The 21,431-nt window shown below is 41.0% G+C and overlaps 2 protein-coding genes and 1 long non-coding RNA gene across 10 annotated transcripts in view; 1 reads left to right on the top strand and 2 right to left on the bottom strand.

The window, feature by feature from the left end:
- Positions 1-128, bottom strand: part of r3hdm1 (R3H domain containing 1) — a 55,150-nt gene extending 55,022 nt beyond the window's left edge. The window contains exon 1 of the mRNA XM_019868455.1: positions 96-128. The gene's annotated coding sequence lies outside the window, so the exon portion shown is untranslated. The remainder of the gene's footprint in view (positions 1-95) is intronic.
- zranb3 (zinc finger, RAN-binding domain containing 3) overlaps positions 8-21,431 on the top strand; it is a 98,022-nt gene continuing 76,598 nt past the window's right edge. For 4 of the 8 annotated variants that reach the window (XM_019868450.1, XM_019868449.1, XM_019868444.1 and 1 more), the window contains exons 1-6: positions 147-254; positions 1,614-1,786; positions 16,537-16,555; positions 16,791-16,969; positions 17,848-18,079; positions 20,249-20,334. In XM_019868450.1, coding sequence (XP_019724009.1) covers positions 1,638-1,786; positions 16,537-16,555; positions 16,791-16,969; positions 17,848-18,079; positions 20,249-20,334 — 665 coding nt within the window. In that variant the 5' untranslated portion in view covers positions 147-254; positions 1,614-1,637. The other 4 variants (XM_019868446.1, XM_019868445.1, XM_019868447.1 and 1 more) reach the window with 4 other exon arrangements.
- LOC109514975 (uncharacterized) lies at positions 3,083-4,069 on the bottom strand. The gene is made up of 3 exons (XR_002168091.1): positions 3,895-4,069; positions 3,328-3,333; positions 3,083-3,232 (listed from the first exon to the last, which is right to left on the bottom strand). It is a non-coding gene; the product is annotated as an uncharacterized LOC109514975 (long non-coding RNA).

Raw genomic sequence — 21,431 nt, 5'->3', positions numbered from 1 at the left:
TTGCAGCTGCTAGCTACAAAGTGCGACACGCCTTGCTCCCATAAAGCTAACAGGCTAGCTTACAACTTCTGTGAGGGCATCGAGTGTTGCCTTACCACTTCGGTTCACAAATGGTACGCAGCCGTTGACGTGCCTTAGCGTTTAGACGCGTTGTTGGTCCAACAGTGTACGTTAACCACCATGGGAGGACGTCAGGTAACGGACCCAAGCAAGGCGCTCAAGAGCGTTCGTTTACTGAGCAGTTCACTCTAGATGTGAGGGCGTTGAAAATATACTACGGCTCGTTGTCTTCCGGTGTTAGTGTGTGCCAACATACAACCATTTGCGCTCAGAAATGTCTCGTGTCATTTAAATGCGTGTCATTGATTGCTGCTGTTATCGTTTACTCCTTGGGTGTATTTGGTGCGTGAGGCTCCCGTGAATCACATGTGACAAAAAGTTGACCGATTTGTGAACGTTCTAGGTGGGTGGTCGGCGACATAAACCGAGTGCCCCTCCATATTTTGCCGGCATATACCCTCCACGTTGCACTTCAGTCTTCTTTTTCCCAAGCGGTTTTCAGTTTTTTACGTTCTGCTTTCATACCTGGTAGGGGAAAACACATACACAAGCCAAAATGACGACGGGCATTTTTACCGAGTTAAACTGGTGCAACCATTTATGCCTTATGTAATTTTATGTAAATTTTAGCTGTGTGTGTTCAATGCACGACTGTACATGTTTGCACTGTGGTTGAGAGAGGAAAGTAATTTCATCTGTGCTGTATGTTTACTTAGAGCATATTTGACAATAAAAGCTGACTTGACCTGACTATGACGTACGCGATGCGACCAGTCCTGCATCGTGCCTTGATTAAAACTGGTGGATTTGGCCTGTTAGATTCTCGTTTTGGGGCGCAGTGTCAGTTGACGTTATTGTATGCTGAACTGCACTGCTCTGCTTCCATGAAGTTGTCTACCGCATATACCGACCGCAGTGTTATTGAGGTTGTTTAATTATTCGCCAAAATTAAATTGCTTTTTGTATTGATTAGTGGAATTCTTACTCTAATAATGGAGGTTGAAGCGCATTAATCACTTGGACCCAACATCCGGTTTATATTGAAAAATCAATGCAAAAGTCAAGTAGCTGATACATTAGCTTGTTTGGCTGTGCTGGTATTGTTAATTAATTGACAAATACATGGCATCGGGCTGAAATCTCCAGTGTACATATATATCTGTTAAATTTCATATTTTTTTTTCACAAATCTATGCTATTGGTCAGTCTACTGGTGTGGGGGCTGTTTTTGCAAATTATTGGCAAATATAAAATGTTAAAAATGACTTTGTGTCTTTGATGAGGTAATGTTAGTGGTTAAACAAATTGGACATTTTGGGGGTCTCCAGAAATTGATGATTTTCGAGGAAGGAGGATTCCACCCGACACCAGCTATATGTCCCATGAGCCCAACAAATGGATGAGAAAGATGTTATTTGGCATCCTTTTCCCAATAGAAGTAAATGGAATCTGCTTGCCTGTGCTTTCTTTTGGGCGCGACGTTGTGTATATTGTAATTCTGAGTAGTTGCAAGTTGTTACAAAGCAATCTTTTTGTTTACATCTTAAATGCAGATCTAAACTACTGGTGAGAACATAATGCCTGTGGATGATAGTGACCCTCCGCAGCCCTCTCACTGTGACACAAGATGGTCACAGCAGATGTCAGGCCTCCCTCACAAGCTCCTGCAGCGCTTGATGCCTTTCCAACAGGAAGGAGTGCAATTTGCCCTATCCAAGAATGGAAGGTAAGCAGTGTACCCCTCAATAGTGAGATCATTCCAGTTCTGGTATTTGTTGAAAATATAAGGTAAGGCAATCTATCTTATTTGACCACTATCACATGCACAGGTATGACCACAACAAGACTGATGTTATGTACAGTTTTGAAGATGGGTGTTGTGAACATCTGCAACTGGCACAATCTCTAGTAGTGTAGAAAAGTGGTGAATTCAACCAAACATATATGAGGCTATGACATGTTTTTAGCCTCACAAAGCCATTTTATTTATAATGTAGTAAACCTAAAATTGTATGTGTTAAATGTGTATAAAAGAAAGTGAAAAATGTCTATAAAAGTGTGTATTCAATGATCGTGAATTTCTAGGGTGCATTTCCTTATTTATGCACTAATTCAATACTAACCCAACCGAGGAGGAAGCCGCAAAAACCAACGAAGAAATGCGTGCACGCACTCGCACGTGTGCATGTGGCATACGTACACCAAACAAAAGTGCGGCTTAGGTATGTTTAAATAAATGATGAGATACCGGTAATAAGATTATATTGTGCAAACCAACACTTCTGGATGGATACATGGACTCGAAGTCAATGAGTCTTTGACATTTTATAGCGCCAGTGATCTTTAGCTGGCTCTGGCAATCAGCATCACCATGAACTCACAGATAAAACAAGAACATGTCCTTTTGCAACAAAGTTTAAGTTGACGTGAGATGGTTTGTCAACTCTAATGCATGCACTCCAAGAGAGTATTAATTTTACGACACTTACATTGCATGACAATGCATGACGGTTAATGTAACAGTGATGGGTTGTAGCGTTTTCCTCAAATAAGCATTTACACCACTACTTGAGCCAGGAGCAGGGATGTAAAAAAGCATTTAATATTATGTTTTATTACAACATACAAATTCAATTCCAGTGAAGTTCGGACATTGGGTTAAACATCATTAAAAACAGATAAATGATTTGCAAATCATGTTCAACCTAGCTTTAATTGAATACACTACAAAGACATTTAAACATTAAATATTTTTAATGTTTAAACTGATAATCTTTTTAGCAAATAAACATTAATACAGAATTTTATGCATTCAACACATTCCTAAAAGGACAGGACAAGTGGCAAAAAAAGTTGAGGAATGCTCATCAAACACCTCACAGGTACAACTTAAAACTACTATAAAAAGCAAAAGCCATTTATCAATAACACCCACAAACGGCGTAGGCTTTTCCGTGCCCGAGCTCATCTAAGATGGACTGATGGAAAGTGGAAAAATGTTGTTATATGGTCTGACGAGTTCACATTTAAAATTGTTTTTAGACATTGTGGACGTTGTGTCCTCCGGGCCAAAGAGGAAAAGAACCATCCAGACTGTTATGGACGCCAAGTTCAAAAGCCAAAATCTGCGGTGGTATGGGGCTGTGTTAGTGCCAGTGGCATGGGTAACTTACTGAAAAGCACATAAAAGGTTTGAAGAAACGTGCTGCCATCCAAGCAACGCCTTTTTTCATGGACCCTGCTTATTTCAGCAAGACAATGCCAAACCACATTCTACATGTGTTACATCAGCATGGCTTCGTATTATAGAGATGAAAGTCCTTCGGATTTTCCCGGAATTCCGGATTTTCAAATTTTCATGAAATTTCCTCCGGAAAATTGAGGAAAAATTGCCTAAAATTAATCCGGATATTAGTTGACAACATTGAACGAACACGCGTTTGAGTTCGTTGTTTTGCTTTCATGAGCGTAACCATGTTGAGGCACGAACGCTAGTAACAGTAACTCCCCTCCCTCGCATTCGCATTGCCTCGCCATATCTCTGAGATTTCAAAATTTTGGCGAGAACGGAAGCCACAAAGGGTGCACGTGTGCACACAACACGGCATGACGTCTCAATCCGGGTTACGGGTAGTGGAATTTCCGCTTACTTAAGTTCCGGTAACATGTAATATCGTAGTCAAAATGTTAATGCATAGGTTTTTGTTCCGGGTGAAGGATATTCCTTTTCATAGAATTCCGGGGATGGGAATATTTACTGTGTGTATATATATATATATATATATATATATATTTGTATTTTCAGGAAAGTCCACTTTCATCTCTAGTAGTAACAGTGCGGGTACTCGACTGGCTTGCCTGCAGTCCATACCTGTCTCCCATTGAAAATGTGTGGCGCATTGTGAAGCATAAAATTTGACAACCGAGACTCCGGACTGTTGAACAGCTGAAGCTGCACATCATGGAAGAATGGGAAAGAATTCCACCTATAAAGCATCAACAATTAATGTCCTCAGTTCCCAAACATTTTTTCATGTAGTTCAAAGAAAAGGTGATGTAACACGATGATAAACATGACCCGTCCCAGCTTTTTTGGAACATGTTGCTTTCATAAAATTATATGTTAATGATTATTTGCTAAAAACATCAAAGTTTATCACTTTGAACATGAAATATCTTTGTCGTGCATTCAATCAATTAGAGGGTCAACATGATTTGCAAATCATTGTATTCTGTTTTTATTTATGTTGACCATAATGTACCAACTGCATTGGAATTGGGTTTGTACAATGTATTAGTTCTACGACCAGATATTTTGAATGGTGTATTCCCTTTGGATTGTTGTGTTTCATTTCGTCTTCATAATTTTTTTTTCTCCTCATTTTAAATAGGTGAAAAAAACTGAAATAATAAAATATAAAACGTAAAAATCAATATGCAGTACATCACTATCAACTGATATAAAATACTTAATATCGTGATAGACTTTTCCGCCATATCGCCCAACCCTATTTGGAAGGTACTTTAGTCAAGGTGGAAATTACCTCAGTATTTTGTTCTTGTCCAAAGAAAGTTTCTCTCAAGTATCAGCTGGATGAGTACACCAGGATTTGACCAAATCCTAACCCGTCCAGTTGATGCATGCTCTGGTTCTCAGGGAGGTCAACAGTGGGGCAGCCAATCTGAGAAGCTTTGCTGTGACGCGATGGCCAAATTGATTCAGGAACACGGAAAGGCGCTGCTTATGCGCACGAGGAGGTTAGAAGTCAGTTGACTTTTGCTGCATTATGTGAACAGCGCTGTCAAATGGCATCAGTGTGAAAGCAAGAACTGTCTTGGTGCTGTTCCTTCTGGAAGAATAGTGCACGCGTTTTTTACAGAGAGTAATTTCAGTTATTCTGTAAGATTGGGAGTGTGGCATAGTAAAAACAGCCATGATGTTTTGAGTAGTTAGTGTAGGGATATAAAGACTAGATGTTACATCAAAAGAGTGTGAAAACGAATAAACTTATGTTAAAAAAAATATGTAATCAAAGATTACGTCATATGGCCTAACATTCATATTTTGGTATAAATTGAATACCCTCACGGTAATCAGCGTTGGCTGGTGCAGTTTTCTCCACGGCAGAACCAGAAGATCTGTCGGTCCTTCAAGAGTAGTGACAAATTGTAGCCCGGAAGCCCGGTTAATATAAGATGATGGAGAGAGCATTCGGCAGCGTAATTGTCCTTGCTAGCCACGTGCTGAATTTTTGTGGTGAATTCCGATATGGTGGCAAGCTGACAATGCTGCCAACCAGACCATGGCTCCAAGGTCTTGGCCATGGCATATGTCAGCGGCTTTTGGTCCATGAAGGCAGTGAACCAATGAACACCATGTGGACCCCCCTAGAGGAATCGCAAGTGTCGGTGGTGAAGAAAAGGCCTAGCAGCTCTGTGTCAAAAGTGCGGTACTTTCTCTCGTCACGGATCTGCCTCCTGAAAAAGGCCAGGGGTTGCCAGGCCCCTACAACCCACTGCTCACACACTGCTCCCACAGCAAGATCTCACACAACTGTTGTGAGGGCAACCGGGGCAGTCGGACACAGATGCATCAGCAGAGATGTGTTGCCCAATGCAACCTTGGCAGAGTTGAAAGCTTTGTCCATCCTCGGTGACCAGTTCACTTCCTCCGTGTACCCTTTTCCTCACAGAGCCTCATACAAGGACCGCATGATGTGAGCTGCATGGGAAATGTCCCCTTTATAAAAATTTACCATCCCCAAGAATTCCTGCAGGGGCTTCACAGTGGAGGGGCGTGGAAAACTGCCAATAGGGGGACAACTCCCTGTGGCATGACATGGTGGCCGAGGAAGGTAATTGCTGACATGGCTGATTTGATGATGAGACTCTGCTCTCTGAGTCGCTTGAACACCAACCGGAGGTGTGTCAGGTTATCCATCGCATCTGTGCTGGCAGAATCTCGTCCAAGTAGACAAACAAGTACAGCATGTCACACAGCACAAAGTCTTAAAGTCGCTCAAACATCTGCACTGTCCTCTAACGTCGTAAGACATTTACAGAAACTCGAAAAGGGCAAAGGGTGTAATTACTGCTGTCTTTGTTACATCTTGCAGGTGTACCGGTACCTGGTGGTCACCGGACACCATGGGTTGTTCAATCGTAAACTTGGCTCATCGAAGGGTCACGCACATGCATATGCTGGGGGGCCTGCAGTGATGAGGTGGTGCTGAATTGATTGTACATCCGTATGTTTGGAGGAGAAGATTTGGTCCTTGTCTGTAGTGTTTCTCGAGAGTACATAGATGCAGCATGTGCTTGTAGCTTCTTGCAAGACACACCCCAAGCATTGTCAAGCATAAGGAAGGCTTCTTGGTATGTTCCATATGACTTAATTTATTTGAGGGTTCCCAATTTCCCATGTCCTTCAAATGCAAATGCACTTAGAGAGTCGCTGCCAGTGAATGCACCAACAAAATATCACTGATTCACAGTTTAGTTCTGTTTCTGATATTCAGTAGTATTTGACTGCAACAAGTATGCAACAAGGTTAGTCAGAACAACACCACGCTGTTTTAACTCGCCTGTCTTGATCAGCCCGGCAAGTGCCGTCCAAAAGCTCCTGCATGAACTCATGAAGCCTGCTTGAATGAGAGGCAATTTTCCTTCTCAGACAATCAGAACAGCCTGGTTGTGATCATTCTATATCTTGAGATTCAATTCACCTGGATTCATTAGAAGTTTCACAGGTATGCTTTGATACAGTTCCAGGTTTGAGGCAAAGGGTTTGAGTGTCCTTGTTAGTGTCTCCTTGATGGTCTGATCAACAGGAATTGGACCAACAGAATTGTGGCTTTAAATTTGGATGCAAAACCTCTCTCCAAGCAAGAAAGTAGGACAGGATAGAAGGGGTGTTCATCACAAGTAACACCACTTTAAAATACTTTATCTGCAGTAACTTTTTCACTGCAAATCAATCAAACTCTTGTTATAGTAATATTTTATGGATTTTTGTCCTTATATCAAAGCAAGTATCAGTATCCTTATCTTTTGTAGCAGACAGGTGCAGAGCATGCTACGAAAGCCTACAGCAGGGGTCGGGAACATTTTTGACTAAGAGAGCCATGAAAGCAAAATATTTGGAAATGTATTTCAGTGAGAGCCACATACAGTATATATAAGTGGATTCAACAACATGTCAGTATAATAATAATAAAGCCTCAGAATGTATACTTTTAAATAATGTTATAATTCTCACCATTAAATTGAATGGTTTTTCATTCCTCATGATTGTTAAAGATTCAGCAAAACTACCGGAATTATAGTCACCTTGCCGGGTCCATACACAGAGTTGCTGCTGGCTAGCTTGCACCCTGCTCAGTAGCTTGCACGCTTTCTTTCTACTGTCTCCCGTAGCGTATTTTGATGTGAACGTAGCATGGCGCGTGTCAAAGTGCCGCTTCACATTGGACCATTTCATTGATGCAATTTTGTCATCGCAAATTAGACAGACCGTAGAACCTGTTCTCTCCACAAAGGCGAAAATCCTTCGGTCCATTCGTCCTGAAGTGTACCATACTCGTAATCTTTTTTTATTTTCTCCATTTTATTCGTCAAAGATTAGCTTTGAGCTAATGACCGAGCGGGCTGATTCAAAAGGGGGCGTTTACATGTTTCCCCAGCAATGGCCTACGTAGGCCAGTATCATCCAATTAAAATTGCTCCTGCTGCCAACTGCAGCCCTGAACAGAATGTGAGCAGTGAAAAATCGATGGATGGATTAAACAAGCGAGAATACTTTGTTTTATCTGCGAGCCAGATGCAATCATCAAAAGAGCCACATTTGGCTCGCGAGCCATAGGTTCCCGACCCCTGGCCTACAGGATACTCAACCAAATACCATCTGGCTCAAGTGAAGAAGATATCAGCAGCAGTGATAATGAATGGTTACCACAAAAAAGAGAATTTGCAAATGGCAACAATAGTGACAGTGAAGCTTAGGAAGATGGGGATGCTGAAGAAGCTTAAGGAGCTGAGTATGTCCCTCCCACCTGACAAAGCTCAGGAACACCAGACATCTGTAAAAGCCAAGACAATGAGTTGCAGGGAGACCTGATGGAGATTATCATAATTTGTGCATGAAAGGGTTAAATTGCTGCCAAACACAATACTGTAAAACAAGTGCCGTGATCACATACCTGAACCAGGATATGATCCAATGTTAAAAATTTAGTTTTAAGAAGGTGGTTTATAGATATGAAAAAAAAAAAATCACAGAATTTGCTCACCCAGATGATATCGGTCATATTTTGGGTTTTGGAACATGGACTAAAAGGTTTATTTGCAAATAAAAATAAGAGGTCACATAGGCCAGCCCTATCAGGTTGATCTGCCAAGTTGAAAAAGTTTTGAAATGTGGTTATTTGTGACAATTTCCGCCATTGTTTCAGTATACAATAATTTCATCGATCTAAGATAAGTTCCGCCAAATCCAAATGTTGCGAAAACTTCAAACAGAAAACCCTATTCAACCCTATCAAGTACCTTTTCAGTATCCAACAGCAAAATGGCATGATTTTTAGAATTTGTTATCAAAAACATAGTCAGTGGGCTACGAATGTTTGTCTGCCTAAGACAAAACCATTTTGGTCCTGATTGATGAAAAAGGAAATGATCGTTTCTTTCCTTTTTTAGCCACATAAAATGTTTGTTTCACATGACATGCAGGATATTGGACGATATGTTATTTTATTTGCAGGCGATTTACCTTGCTTCAGTTGAAGATAAATTGCTAGCAACCTCAAGTGATAGAGATACTACTCATATTTTAAAGGATTCATTAAAAAGCATTTCAAAGTGATGTAACAACTTCCCAGCAAATTTCTTGTACCGTATTGGCCCGAATATAAGACGGCCCTGATTATAAGACGAGCCCCTCTTTTTCAAGACTCAAGTTTGAAAAAAGACTTTTTGAACACCAAATTAATTGTTGTACAGAAAATAATTACAGTACATCTGAAACAAATGATCATCACAATATATTTGAGAAAAAGAGCATGTTATTTTGCCTCATTCAAATCTAAAGTGCAATCACATTCATAAATGAATGGCTTCTGGTTTTTGAAATGTAAATTACATCATAACTTCTCCTCAGCTGCCGGTTAACCTGGCCGATCATCGACCCACCTTTCTCCACATTGTCACTACGTTTCTCCATTTTCTGTTGTCTCTTCTATTATTTTCTTCTCTTTTCCTTGTTACCGCAATTTTTTATTTTTCTTCTTCGTGCTACCGCTATTTTTATTTTTATTCTTCGCGGCAGGTGTTCACTTTGGCCTGGGAAGTCAAGTTCAGCATTCGCGTCAATGATATCTGGCGCCATCTAGCGTCGTGAATGGGTATAATGTCTAGACCCCGAATATAAGACGAACACCACTTTTTCATTCTTATTTCAATGCAAAAATCACCGTCTTATATTCGGGCCAATACGGTATTTATTTCTACAGGCAGCTCCTCTGACCCAGCCACTTTGCCATTCATGCACTTCAGGGACTCTGTTCGTTTCTTAAGACTTCATTTCAGTCATGGTTGGAAATGTAAGTTTGTTCAGAAACTCAGTTTGCCTTTCTAAATTATCAGGATATTCAGATTGATATAATTCTTTATCAAAAATTGTAAATGTATTTATTTCAACTGGGTCAACTAAGTTCCTTCCATCTTCAATTTTAATTACATTTAAAAAAATCTGTCGGCACCATCTTAATCCTCCGTGCCAGAAGCGTTCCAGCTTTTTCCACTTGACCGTAATATGACTGCTTCAACCCAAGCAAACTTGACTCGATCTTAGCTAGTTCATAATACTAATTTTTTAATTTTTGCAATTCCGTCTTCTTTTTTGGATTAACTCTGTGGTACAATTTTTGCTCTAATTTCTTAATTTGATATGATTTTTTTTTTTTTTTTTACAAATTAAAGACATTAAAAAACACATTTATTACAAACAGAAAAATGTAAATAAAATTACATGGCATAAGTATAGGTTTTTTTAAATTGTATGACGTACTATCACGCCAGTCACACGGTGACTCCTGAGCGAACTACCGTATATTTCCCGCAGCACTGATTGGACAAGCAATGTAATGTGATCATCTGCAGCCAGCGATGGCCAAGCAGGCGTGTCATATCTAACTGACATGTTGAGTCGAGTGTGTCTTGACCTCCATGGCAGAGGCTCTGTCGAACCCTTGAGACCGATTCACCAAACCCCTAGTGTTCGATCGAACCCAGGTTCAGAACCACTGCTTTAGTGCTAATGCCCGCCGCACAGCGCACGATACTTCCGAATCGACTTGGAAAGGACCATCACAAACAGTTGGCCACTCACCCTACCTCTTAGGCCATTTAGTGTTTGGACTCACTACCAGCCAGAATATTTTTTTTTCCATCCACAAAAAGATAGTGTCAGTCAGGGAACACACAGGTTGTTACTGAAATTGTATGTGGGCGTCTGGGTGATATTGATTAGGAAAGTAAATGTATTAAAAGGCAACACTCGTTCCCATGCATCAGAATGGACTGTTGCAAGTGTTAGTGGTTGCGTCCCTTCCTCACAGGGTGTACCTTTCCTGCACAGATAAGAACGTGACTCCTAATATAACATTAAAGGAGTCATACATTCATACATGGCAATTTTCCGCGGATCCGCGGAAATCCGCCGTTTTATTTCTTAAATTGATCATTTTTGTGAATCGTCTAAATCCGTTGAGAAAATTTTAGGGGCGGTCAGGTACCTTATCGTCGAGTTTTCACGAGCTCTCCCGAACAGTCTCTCCGTTTTCCGTTTGTAAACAGCCCTGCGATTGGACGTGTATGAAAGCTTCAACTAATCAGATCACTGAAGGCATTATTTGTTGCGGAAGTCTTAGCTCGATTATAAACGGCCCAGCGATTGGTTAACTACAAGCGATTGGACCAATCAAATTGCATGTAACATATTGTTTTACCTGATTCATGGCGGCCAGTTCGTCTCGCAAATTCATTGTTCTGGGATCGTTTTGAGCGGAATTATGAAATTTTTGACGAAAGATCAGGAGTCTTTAATCCTAGAAATTGACTCAAATGTCAAGAATAAATTCCGATTGGACTGGCTTGACAGAAAAGTCACTGTAAAGGTTAAAATTGGTTCCAAGTTCGACGAAGTTACAGAAGCTCTTGGACAATTTTTGAAGAAACCAGACGTAGCAGGCAAAGCTTATTGTGTGTATTGTAGTGACTTAATTAACTATGGCTCCCGTGGATGCGTGGCACTGACAGATCATGCCACAAAAGTGAAAAAACATGCCGACAAAATCGCCATTCGACGGAGCAATTATTCTTTGGGATCGGCATTTTTCAAACAAACTTCGTCAGCGGATACAACTAAAGACGTTACGCGCTGGGGTACTTACTTTGGCTGAACCAAGCAACGAAATCTGCTCCACTGACGCCCCTCGCCGATAGACAGGTACACTCCGATGTATATACTTTTTTATTCAAATATACGAGGATGATATTTTCACTTTTATTTGGTATGCATTTGTAGCAACAGCATGATAACATTTATTTGTTTTTATTTGCGTTTTATATTCATATTGATAATTCACGTTTTGTCTTGGATAATAAAGCACGGTTATGCATAATTGTATGCATAATAAATATTCACTATCACTGTATGAGGTAAGAATCAACAGCTTTTTATCACATTTACACAACACTTTATGAATACAAGTTATGAACAAATCTTAAATATGTCAGGGAATGTGTTTACTTTTTTAGTTTTGATTTTGAGCAGCAAATTTGGAGTTACATATTGGTGCTCACCAGGAATGCATAGGCAAAATTGCACAAATTTTCACTTGAAAGAATAGTGGCGATCTTGGGATTTTTTTCTGTTCAATTTTCAAACTGTGTAAATTTAATACACTTCATCTTCAGCATGTTTAGTGCCACTTTTGTAAGTAACCACGCCCCCGTCCAGGCCACGCCCCTTCCGCTTTTTTCATCACTCGCCATTGCCATGTATGTACATTGCACCATATTATTCCGCTGAGGCTTTGTTGTTTTTGTTTTTGTTTTTGTTTTGTTTTTTTGTTCTGTGTTCTCTTTTCTCTTTGTCCTCTCACAAACCTTGTTCACTCACTTCTGCTTTTCCAATAAATACCACAGTACAAACAGGCACAGAAGGGAGTCTTTCAAATTCCACCGTTGCTCAGAAAAACTGATAATTTTAAAAGGCATGCAACTGCCATTCTGCATGACCATGCAGCTGAACAGGACAGACAAAAAATAATTTTTCTGATGTATCCATACATCCATTTTCTATACTGCTTGTTTGTCCGCGGTTGACCTTGGAGCCTATTTGAGCTTTGGGCATGTGGCGTTGTTCACCCTGGACTGGTCGTCAGCCAATCACAGGGTTCATACAGACAAGCAAACATTCACGCTTAGATGCACACCAATGGACAATTTAGACTCATCTTCAACTCACCTTAACTGACAACACATGCTCTATTTTTCTTGCTCCCACTTTCCAAAACATGCATGTTAGGTTAAGTGTACTTGAAATTGTCCACAGGGGTGAATGTGATTCTGAATGGTTGCTTGTGTTTGTGTCCTGCGATTTACTGGTGGCCAGTCGAAAGCTTTGATAGGCCTCAGCTCGCACCTGACCCCATTGAGTACAGGTGGTAAAGAAAATGGATGGATAGAATAAAGTACCTGATTTGCATTTTTTTGGAATGTGGCAGGATGTCTGAGCATATACGCATCTGCCTTTTCCATGTTACATTTTTATTGCATTGAACGTCTGTTTGATGACACAGCTTCTGCCTTTCATTGTGAGAGATTTTGACACTTTGAAAGTGGAATAATTTGAAGAATCCATGTTGTTTTATACATAGGAGCTACAAAGAAGCAGCTTTGATGAAAATGTAACCTTGCAGCCCATGTCAAATGTCCATCCGCCCATCCATCCATTTTCTGATCCGCTTTATCCTCACAAGGGTTGCGGGGCATGCTGCAGCCTATCCCAGCTGTCTGCGGTAGTAGGTGGGGGACACCCTGAGCCGGTTGCCAGCCATTGCAGGGCACACAGAGACGAACAACCATCGGCGCTCACACTCACACCTCGGAACAATTTAGTGTTCAATCAGGCATGTTTTTAGAATGTGGGAGGAAACCGGAGTACTGGGAGAAAACCCACGCAGGTCGATGCACTAACCACTTGACTACCGAGCCGCCATGTCAAATGTCATTTTTAGTCATCTCTCTCTCTCTCTCTCTCTCTCTCTCTCTCTCTCTCTCTCTCTCTCTCTCTCTCTCTATAGATAGATAGATGCATATATAGATATATTTGCTCATGCCGCGGTCCACCGAACTACGGCCACGGGTGGCATTTGCGTCCCACCATCCATTTTCCAGACACCCTTGCCTTATGTTGTAGTTTTAGCACAAGATCCACAAATGAATTTCATTGGTCAGATATTTTACATCATCTCAGAGGTATTTTTACAGACCAATTACAGCACAGTTGCTGGCTTGGCGGATTTCTCAGAATTTCTGGGAAATTTGTGTCTCTATAGCTGAAATGGAAGTAGATGAGGGAGAATGTCAGCGTGAAAAAAATAAAATAAAATGGCAGACTTTCATTAGCTCCTGGAATACACTGAACATCATTGATGTCAGGCGTCTCAGAATGTGGGAGGATTCGTGGGCAGATTTTTATTTGGAATCTCACAATCATGTCTTTTCACATTCCGTGCGTCAGGAGCACCGAACCAAAACATCAAATGTTGCTGCTATTCATATGCTGATGCTGCATGGGCAGTGTAGGAGGACGGTAGAGGCCATTGTTATGTATTTAGATTGCCGATATTCCGGGGAAGTTATGGCACAGTGCAACAATAAAATCCCATCGAATGTGGCTAGACGTGTTGTTTTCAAAGTGGGCCTATAATCAGTAATGCTGAAACACATATTTTACCCAGAGTGCACTTGGTCAGCACTTGAGTGTGGCTAGCTAGACATTAGAGGGAAAACATGTCAATTTGAGGTAAAAGTGTATCCATGAAGAACTCTTCGTCACTTGCATTAAGATACTGACAGTGATGTCGCGCCTGCTTGCCTTTCCCTGCGTGAGCTGTACAAAATATTACACCGAGTGCTTTTATCGAACGAGGTCTGCTGCACTCATGCAAGAGCCAATCGATAAACAGACATTATTGTTCCTTCACAGCTGTGTGCTTGTTACAGTATATTACTTAGTTTTCTGTGTCCATGATTTCCTCTGTATTTGTACTCATGATCAAAGCAATACAGCACTAAATACTACATTCTTTCATTGAATGATGCAAAGCAAACCTTCAGTTAAGACAAATGACCAAACATCTAAATGAGTCATTGAACATGAAGTAGGTTAGCTTTGTTCTTCACTTCAAGCAGCTGAAGTTTTTAAGACTACCATTTGAGGTTTGAAATTATTCATATACCTGTAACGTCTTTTACATACTATATTAGGCATTACCGGGAACAAGGACTATGATTATAATTAAAGTCATCCAAGCCCATAACATCTGAATCTAGTCACAAACCACCTACACACTGTGAAATGTTTTTTTTTAATCATAGTCGTATTCAATTTACATCTAAAGGCTAGCAGTTTTTTTGTCTTTGAGGTATGCCTGAAAAGTAATGTCTTGCTATTTTAGCAAAACTCAAAATTCCCCTGACAATCCTAGCTTCATAATTGCAATTCCTCAGTCTTCTCTGCGGAGGAAAGGAAACAAAACCTTGAAATAATGTCAAATTCAACACATGGTTGCTCTCTTCAATGAATGCAGGGATTTTGCTGTTCTCGATTCCACTGTGCCATATATTGTAAAATGAGCGTACATGTGCTTTATTGAAGAGTGATTTTGTGTATTTGTATCTGCTTGTGGAGGTCAACGTCTTGCTGTCCTTCTTTGCTAGATACAGTGAAGCGTTTCTCAATTTTTTTTGATCTCCACTTAATTCCCAGCACACAGCAATATTACACTCGGAACACCTTAATGTGTGTGGGGGGGCCCACTAGGTCAAACCTTGGTGCCCTTTGAGTCGGCCATTTGTGCAGCGCCCACCCACTGGGCTGCTTTTCACTTACCAAAATGCTCCACACATTCGCAACCTTAACACAGCTGAAAGATTGGGGTTAGTCACAAGACCACGCAACACATCACTGTGAAGAGGTCAAAGCCATCAAATGGTTGCAAACGGCCCGGGAGGCAAGGCCGGCCATTTCCTGACATTTTGAGGTTTGTGGGTTCCTGAGATAACATTAGAAAGATGCAGCGACGGGGATGGTGCTGTCGTCAGGCAACAGCACTGCAGCGTTCTTGTGGTCTCAAACCGTCAAGACGACACTCAGGTTATTTAAAGGAGGATGATTAATGTGTTGAGAAATGGCAAACACCTGCCCCAGCCACGCACCTTCCCCACTGCGCGTGTGTGTGCGCGGTATGTGCATGAGCGCACGTAAATATGTTCATTTAAATCTATTCGCACTTTTGTGCACACCTCATGTTCCTGGTCGCATGCGTGTGGAAATGTGTGTGCGCAAGTGTGTAGACAATGCGCTGACAGAGCCGGTGTGCTGGCAATTAGAAAAACCACTAGTGGCAAGGTGCACATTAATCATGTTCCGCAGCTGAAAGAGAGAAATGGGGCGGAGATAGGGAGAAGGGGGAGAAGTGCGGGGGGGTGAGAAGAATAATGAGAGAGCATGTGTGAGGAACTCAGCTGTTCTGTTGCTCTGTTTGGGCTGACAGAATATTGTGAGTCGTTCATGAATATAAAGGGTCATTTCAATTACAAAAAAGCAAAGCCGCTTGGGCACAGATGATCTGCTTGCTCTTCAGAATGTGCTGAAATGCTCATTGTTTCATTGTTGTGCTTTCTACATTATTTAAAGTTTGCTTCTTCCGCAACAAAGCAATGACACGTGCATGTTTTATGAGTTCAGCTTTACTTTGCTTTTTCTTCCCGAAGTCAAGCTGAACAGGTACGTTGACATGATGCGGGCCAAAGTGATACCTGCAGTAACTGAACAAACTGGGAAGAAAATATGGGAGCGGTTGCCAATTTGCACCTTAGATGGTTTTCACTCCAAAACCAGATCGGTGAGGTCAGAGGTCACACAGGGTCGAGCACGCCAGCATCTCTATTCCATATCACTGATGTTTGATGGGGCGCTTACATTTTTCTACCTGAAACTCAACCAAGCATGGCTTTTTGTGAAAGTTGAGAAGTGGAGGCACCCTCCATATATTCAGTGTTTAGTGGATTGCTTGAGTTACTGTAGGCCATGTGTATAAAACCAAACATGTTGTTAAAGTAAAACAACAGAATTTCAAGTTTTACAATCCGACTTATCAGGGTTTTTGTTTTCTTTTGTTTTTACAGATGTATGATTGCTGATGAGGTAAGCACACACAAACCTGGCTCAGGAAATCTATTTTCCAACCTTCCAAATGAATTTGTCACCTTAGTGCTGCACTGCCACTTGCCTAATCGTTTTTGACAGAGGAATCATTCTTAGACCTTATTACACTTGGGCCTCATATCAGCTCAGCCGTCATCTACAATTTGCCGAATAGCTGGTGTACAATTGACTTGTTTTTCTCCCCCTTCACCGTGTGCTGATTTGGCTGGCCCAGATGGGTCTTGGCAAGACGGTGCAGGCCATTGCAGTGGCATACGCTTTCAGGAAGGAGTGGCCCCTCCTCGTGGTGGTGCCCTCATCACTCAAATACCCCTGGATTGAGGAGCTGGAGCGCTGGATCCCCGAGCTGCAGCCTGGTGACATCAACCTGGTGGAGAACAAGAGCGACATCATGTAGGTCATCCGAACTCTCCCGAAAGCCGCTCTCCCTTGTGGCAGTTACAACTGGAATACTTGTACATTTGTAACTTTTGGTGATGAGGCAGGCAGCACCAGGACAAGCCATAAAATGAGCAATTAAAATACCACTGCACGTGGTGAGGTGCACCAAGGGTGTTATTTCCTCCCAAAACTCTCTGATGGCTTGAGGTTGAATACAACAGCGCCAAGAGCAAAGGAACGTGTTTTAGGTGTTTAAGATTCATGTCTCTCGCCAAAGCTCTTTCTTGATTGCTCACGTTGCTCACTACTCTGGGAAGAGGCTGTCTCAAATTTCTACTAAAAAGGCCCTTCAGCTGTGGAACTGTTAGCTGCTGTTTTTGTAGCCTTGCCTGTCTGTGAGCTCTTTGGGCAATTCCTTTGACCTTGTGGCTTGTTTTTGCCCTGAAAAGATTTTTCACTTTTGAGACCTCATAAGCAGTCAGACAGGTGTGTGCCTTTTTAACTGATGGCCACTTAGCTTTTTCAATTTTGAGACGTGGAAAGGCTATTACACAAATTTGAGCGCGCTTTTCCAATCGACAACCTATGAGACACTTTTGAGTTTGTTTTTGTCACTCGTACTCATTAGAGATTGATTTTATAAGCACAGAATTGGTGTTTACTTCCATCCTCATCCAGTCCACACTAGCTTAATAGTTCTGCTTGCATACATAGGCTTATGCTGGTTAAATGTTGCAGCTTGGTGATTAATTCGAGTAGGACTGAAGGATTTGTTGACTTTTCGTTTGTTTTTGTATTCAAACATGTCAGTCATGAGTTTGTGTCCCTTGGCATTTTGTTCAATTATTGAGGTAGCCCTACAACATGCCTATTTTTCCTTGTCCTTGCAGGGGTATTAGCAGCAGCAAGGTGACCGTGCTGGGCTACGGCCTCCTCACTACTGACGCACGCCCCCTGATGGAGGCCCTCAGCAGACGGGGCTTCTCAGTGGTTGTGGTGGATGAATCACACTACCTCAAATCCAGGAATGCAGCGCGAACTAAGCTTCTGGTGCCTCTCATTCAGAGTGCCAAGCGAGCCATCCTCCTTACTGGTACACCTGCACTGGGGCGCCCGGAGGAGGTAACCCAAATACTCGTTTTAATGTGTATTTAATGATTTCCGGTCGGTCCCATTATGAACAAATTCTCCAAACAACTTCAGGTTTCTCATGCAAAACTCCTTGAAACTCTGTGTTAGAGAAATATGCTGTCCAACAGATTATGATGTTGGACTTGAACAGGGATTCTCATTTTAGCAAGGCACAAAATGAACTCGACTGTTCGTCCCTGGAACTTGCCAAAGTGCCACAAAATACCACTTAATTCATTCCAGCAGCTCGTTTCCTGGAGGATCTTGTATATTCCAAGAGCCTTTGTAGCAAAAACTTAATTTGCAAAGCCCAATATGGGGAGATGAATGCACCACAATAAATGAGACAAGTAATAACAAAGCACACGGGGCAGAAACTATTGAATTTAGAGACAATAAGAAGGGCTGTTCACCGGGCAATGTTGTTTGGTGAGCAACACAGTCATTCTTTCTCCATAATGATTTATGATATTATTTTGATGTGTTATATTGAGATGCAAGATTGCAGCCATATTCTGTTCCGTCAAGTGCAAAGTCTTTCCAGTAAGTCTCAATATGGCACAATGGATTTTGGTAAGAACGACTTTTTAGGGTGATAATGATACACTTTTCATCTCTTTTGGCTTTTACACGTTTGCACGGTTTCAATTGTCATTGTAATCGTCCATACCAGTCAGTATTCAATGTACAGGGATTCCAACCTGGCTATTAAATTTCTAAACGTTTTTCTGATTAAAGCTTCCCTGTTACTGATTGTCTTTCGTAATTACCTTTAGCAGAGCACATTTTCCAAATGAGCACACATGCTTTCCTGAATTACTCATCACCTGAAGGGTTTCTCTTATCTCACAGTTCACATTGTAAAATAATTGCTGCAAGGATGTACATTTTTCTCCGTCTGAATAACATTTACTTGTTTTCTGGAAGTCTAACAGATTGTCAGCACATTAAATGAAAAAAGCGGAACCAGCAATTGTCCGCCTCATTAGTTCGGGAAAGAACCAAGCCTGTCATTGAGCTATCAAGTGGTGACTGCAGTGATGTTAGATTTTAGATAAGTCTCCCTCTCTACTGCAAGAATCTGAAACCGCATATAACATTTTATCGTCCGTAGCATAAATCTGATCAACTCTGTCCCTTTCCTCTCTGCCAGTCTTCATTGCTCTGCCATCATTACTCACTGTGGCTGACATCAGGTTAGTGCGCAGCTTAGGGCATGCTGCACCGTTCGTGATGTGCCCTCATTCCACCCACCTATTATATCAACAGTGTGAGAAAGGATTGGGGGTGGAGGGATGTCTGTAAAGCTTATGATGAACAAGTGCTGGATTCTGAATAGAGCTCTCACAGTGCTGCTGATTACCTGCCATTAGCTCAGAAACTGCTGCAAATCACATCAAGTGTGTGCGTGCGTGCATCCGTCCGTGCGTACATGCATCCGCGCACATAAGTACTCAAGTAAAGAGCAGGCATTGAAAAAAAAACATTTAGCTACCTAATAAGTGGCCTTATGTCTTGATTCTCCATCAGGCTATTATTATTAGTACAAAATAATTTCGTCTCCAGAGAGACACACCCCACCGAAATGATTTTGGACAAACTGAACAGAAGTGTGAAAGCAAAACAACTCGCACATTTTTGGAAACGTGCGCAAAAATATCAGATTTACATTGTTGACAAAATGCCACAAGTGCGTTCAGCTGTTATGCTGTGTCTGCCAAAAGTGACTACTTTATTGAGTCAAAAGTATCAAATCTCTTCATGATAACATTTGTAACTTGAATTATTTTTACTGTGTTTTGATTTCACAGTACAATGAAACATTAAACTGTATGAATTTACATGAAACAAAAGGAATATTTGGCGTGCTCTAAAACCTTTGACTGTTGGTGTATTTGTCGCCTGAAGTGTAGAAATTGAAGTGTGATTAAAAGCAATCTTTTTCACATGTTACTTTTTTCAGCAATGTTCCTGTTCCTGAACGAGATATGTCACTTGACCAATTAACTTAAAAATGCATGCATTGAGGCATCTAAAATGTTGATGAGGCAGTGCTGAATGCGCCACATTATGACTGATTGAACATGATGTTACAGCATCAAACTGTCAGCAGATTGCACTGATATGTTAACATTTGTTTCCCGTTTGTGTTTTTCACAGCTTTTCATGCAAATTGATGCGCTTTACCCCAAAATGTTTGGAACCTGGACTGATTACGCCAAGAAATACTGCAATGCCCATTACAGGTGAGAGTGAGTCAGAAAGAAATTAGCATTAAAAACATGTGCACAACATGTAGACCCTCGCATGCTCACGGTTCAGCACCTGCAGATTCGCCTAATCGCAGATATTTTCACTGCTGTTTAAAAAAAAGTTTTTTTTTTTTTTTAACTTCGTTTATTTGGGTGCTTTGGTTTTTTTTTTTTTTTTTTTTTTGGAAATGCAATTTTCAAATGACACTTCAATTTATTAAGATAGATGTGCCCTAAAGAAAAAAAAAACACAAATCAGATGGGGGGCAAATATTTTTTCACAGCACTGTATATGGGGATTTTTGCTATTATCCCCACAAATAGTGAGGGCCCCCTTTAGTGGAAAAAAATAACACCTGTTCCACAAATGTATTCATCTGCCTAAGTGCTGGACTATATTTAATTTGTTTATTTTAATAGGTCAGAGGTGTCTTAAGATGTCTGACAATAATTACAAGTATAGAATACTTTACACAAACAATTTTATGTCTTGCTGAAATTTTCTATGAAGATTTTGTACGTTACTTGAATTGTGTGCAAAAGGGGGCATTCGTAACTCGAGATTCCACTCTATTTAAAATTGTGTCTTTGTAGAATACTCGTCTTTATTAATTATGATCAATCAATCAAAACTCTTTTTTTCCATAATCATCCCGCCCTGCTGCTACTGCTGGTTTAATGGCAAGTACGACTCTAGTTACAAATCCTTGGGACTGATTAAGGGCTGGGTCCATGTTGAGCCTTGAGTCTAAAAATCCTCAAACTGTGATGCTCTTATGAGCTCCCAAAAAGACAGCTTGGGTTTTATTTTTCCTCATAGAGTATCAGCACTTCATTGGCAATGCGCTGAATTACACTTTTAGTAATAATTAGTTTGCAAATCTGAGCATGTGGTGAATGGCCACGTTGTTTGGGCATGTTTCTAAAAATTACCGCACGTTTCTTTTGCCACTTCATTCAGTCCAGCTTTACACCACAGATCCATGTGCCCAATTCAGCTTGAATGCATGTGGCTTATATTTTTGACTGTATTTACATATTCGTTTCAAGTGACACATATCCGATGTGGCTGTGTTTACATTGACGGAATA

This window comes from Hippocampus comes, unplaced genomic scaffold (genome assembly GCF_001891065.2).
Source record: "Hippocampus comes isolate QL1 unplaced genomic scaffold, H_comes_QL1_v1.1 scaffold41, whole genome shotgun sequence".
NCBI classification, from domain to species: domain Eukaryota; kingdom Metazoa; phylum Chordata; class Actinopteri; order Syngnathiformes; family Syngnathidae; genus Hippocampus; species Hippocampus comes.
The sequence above is the reverse complement of the archived record's forward strand: the minus strand, read 5'-3'. Positions and strand labels throughout refer to the sequence as shown.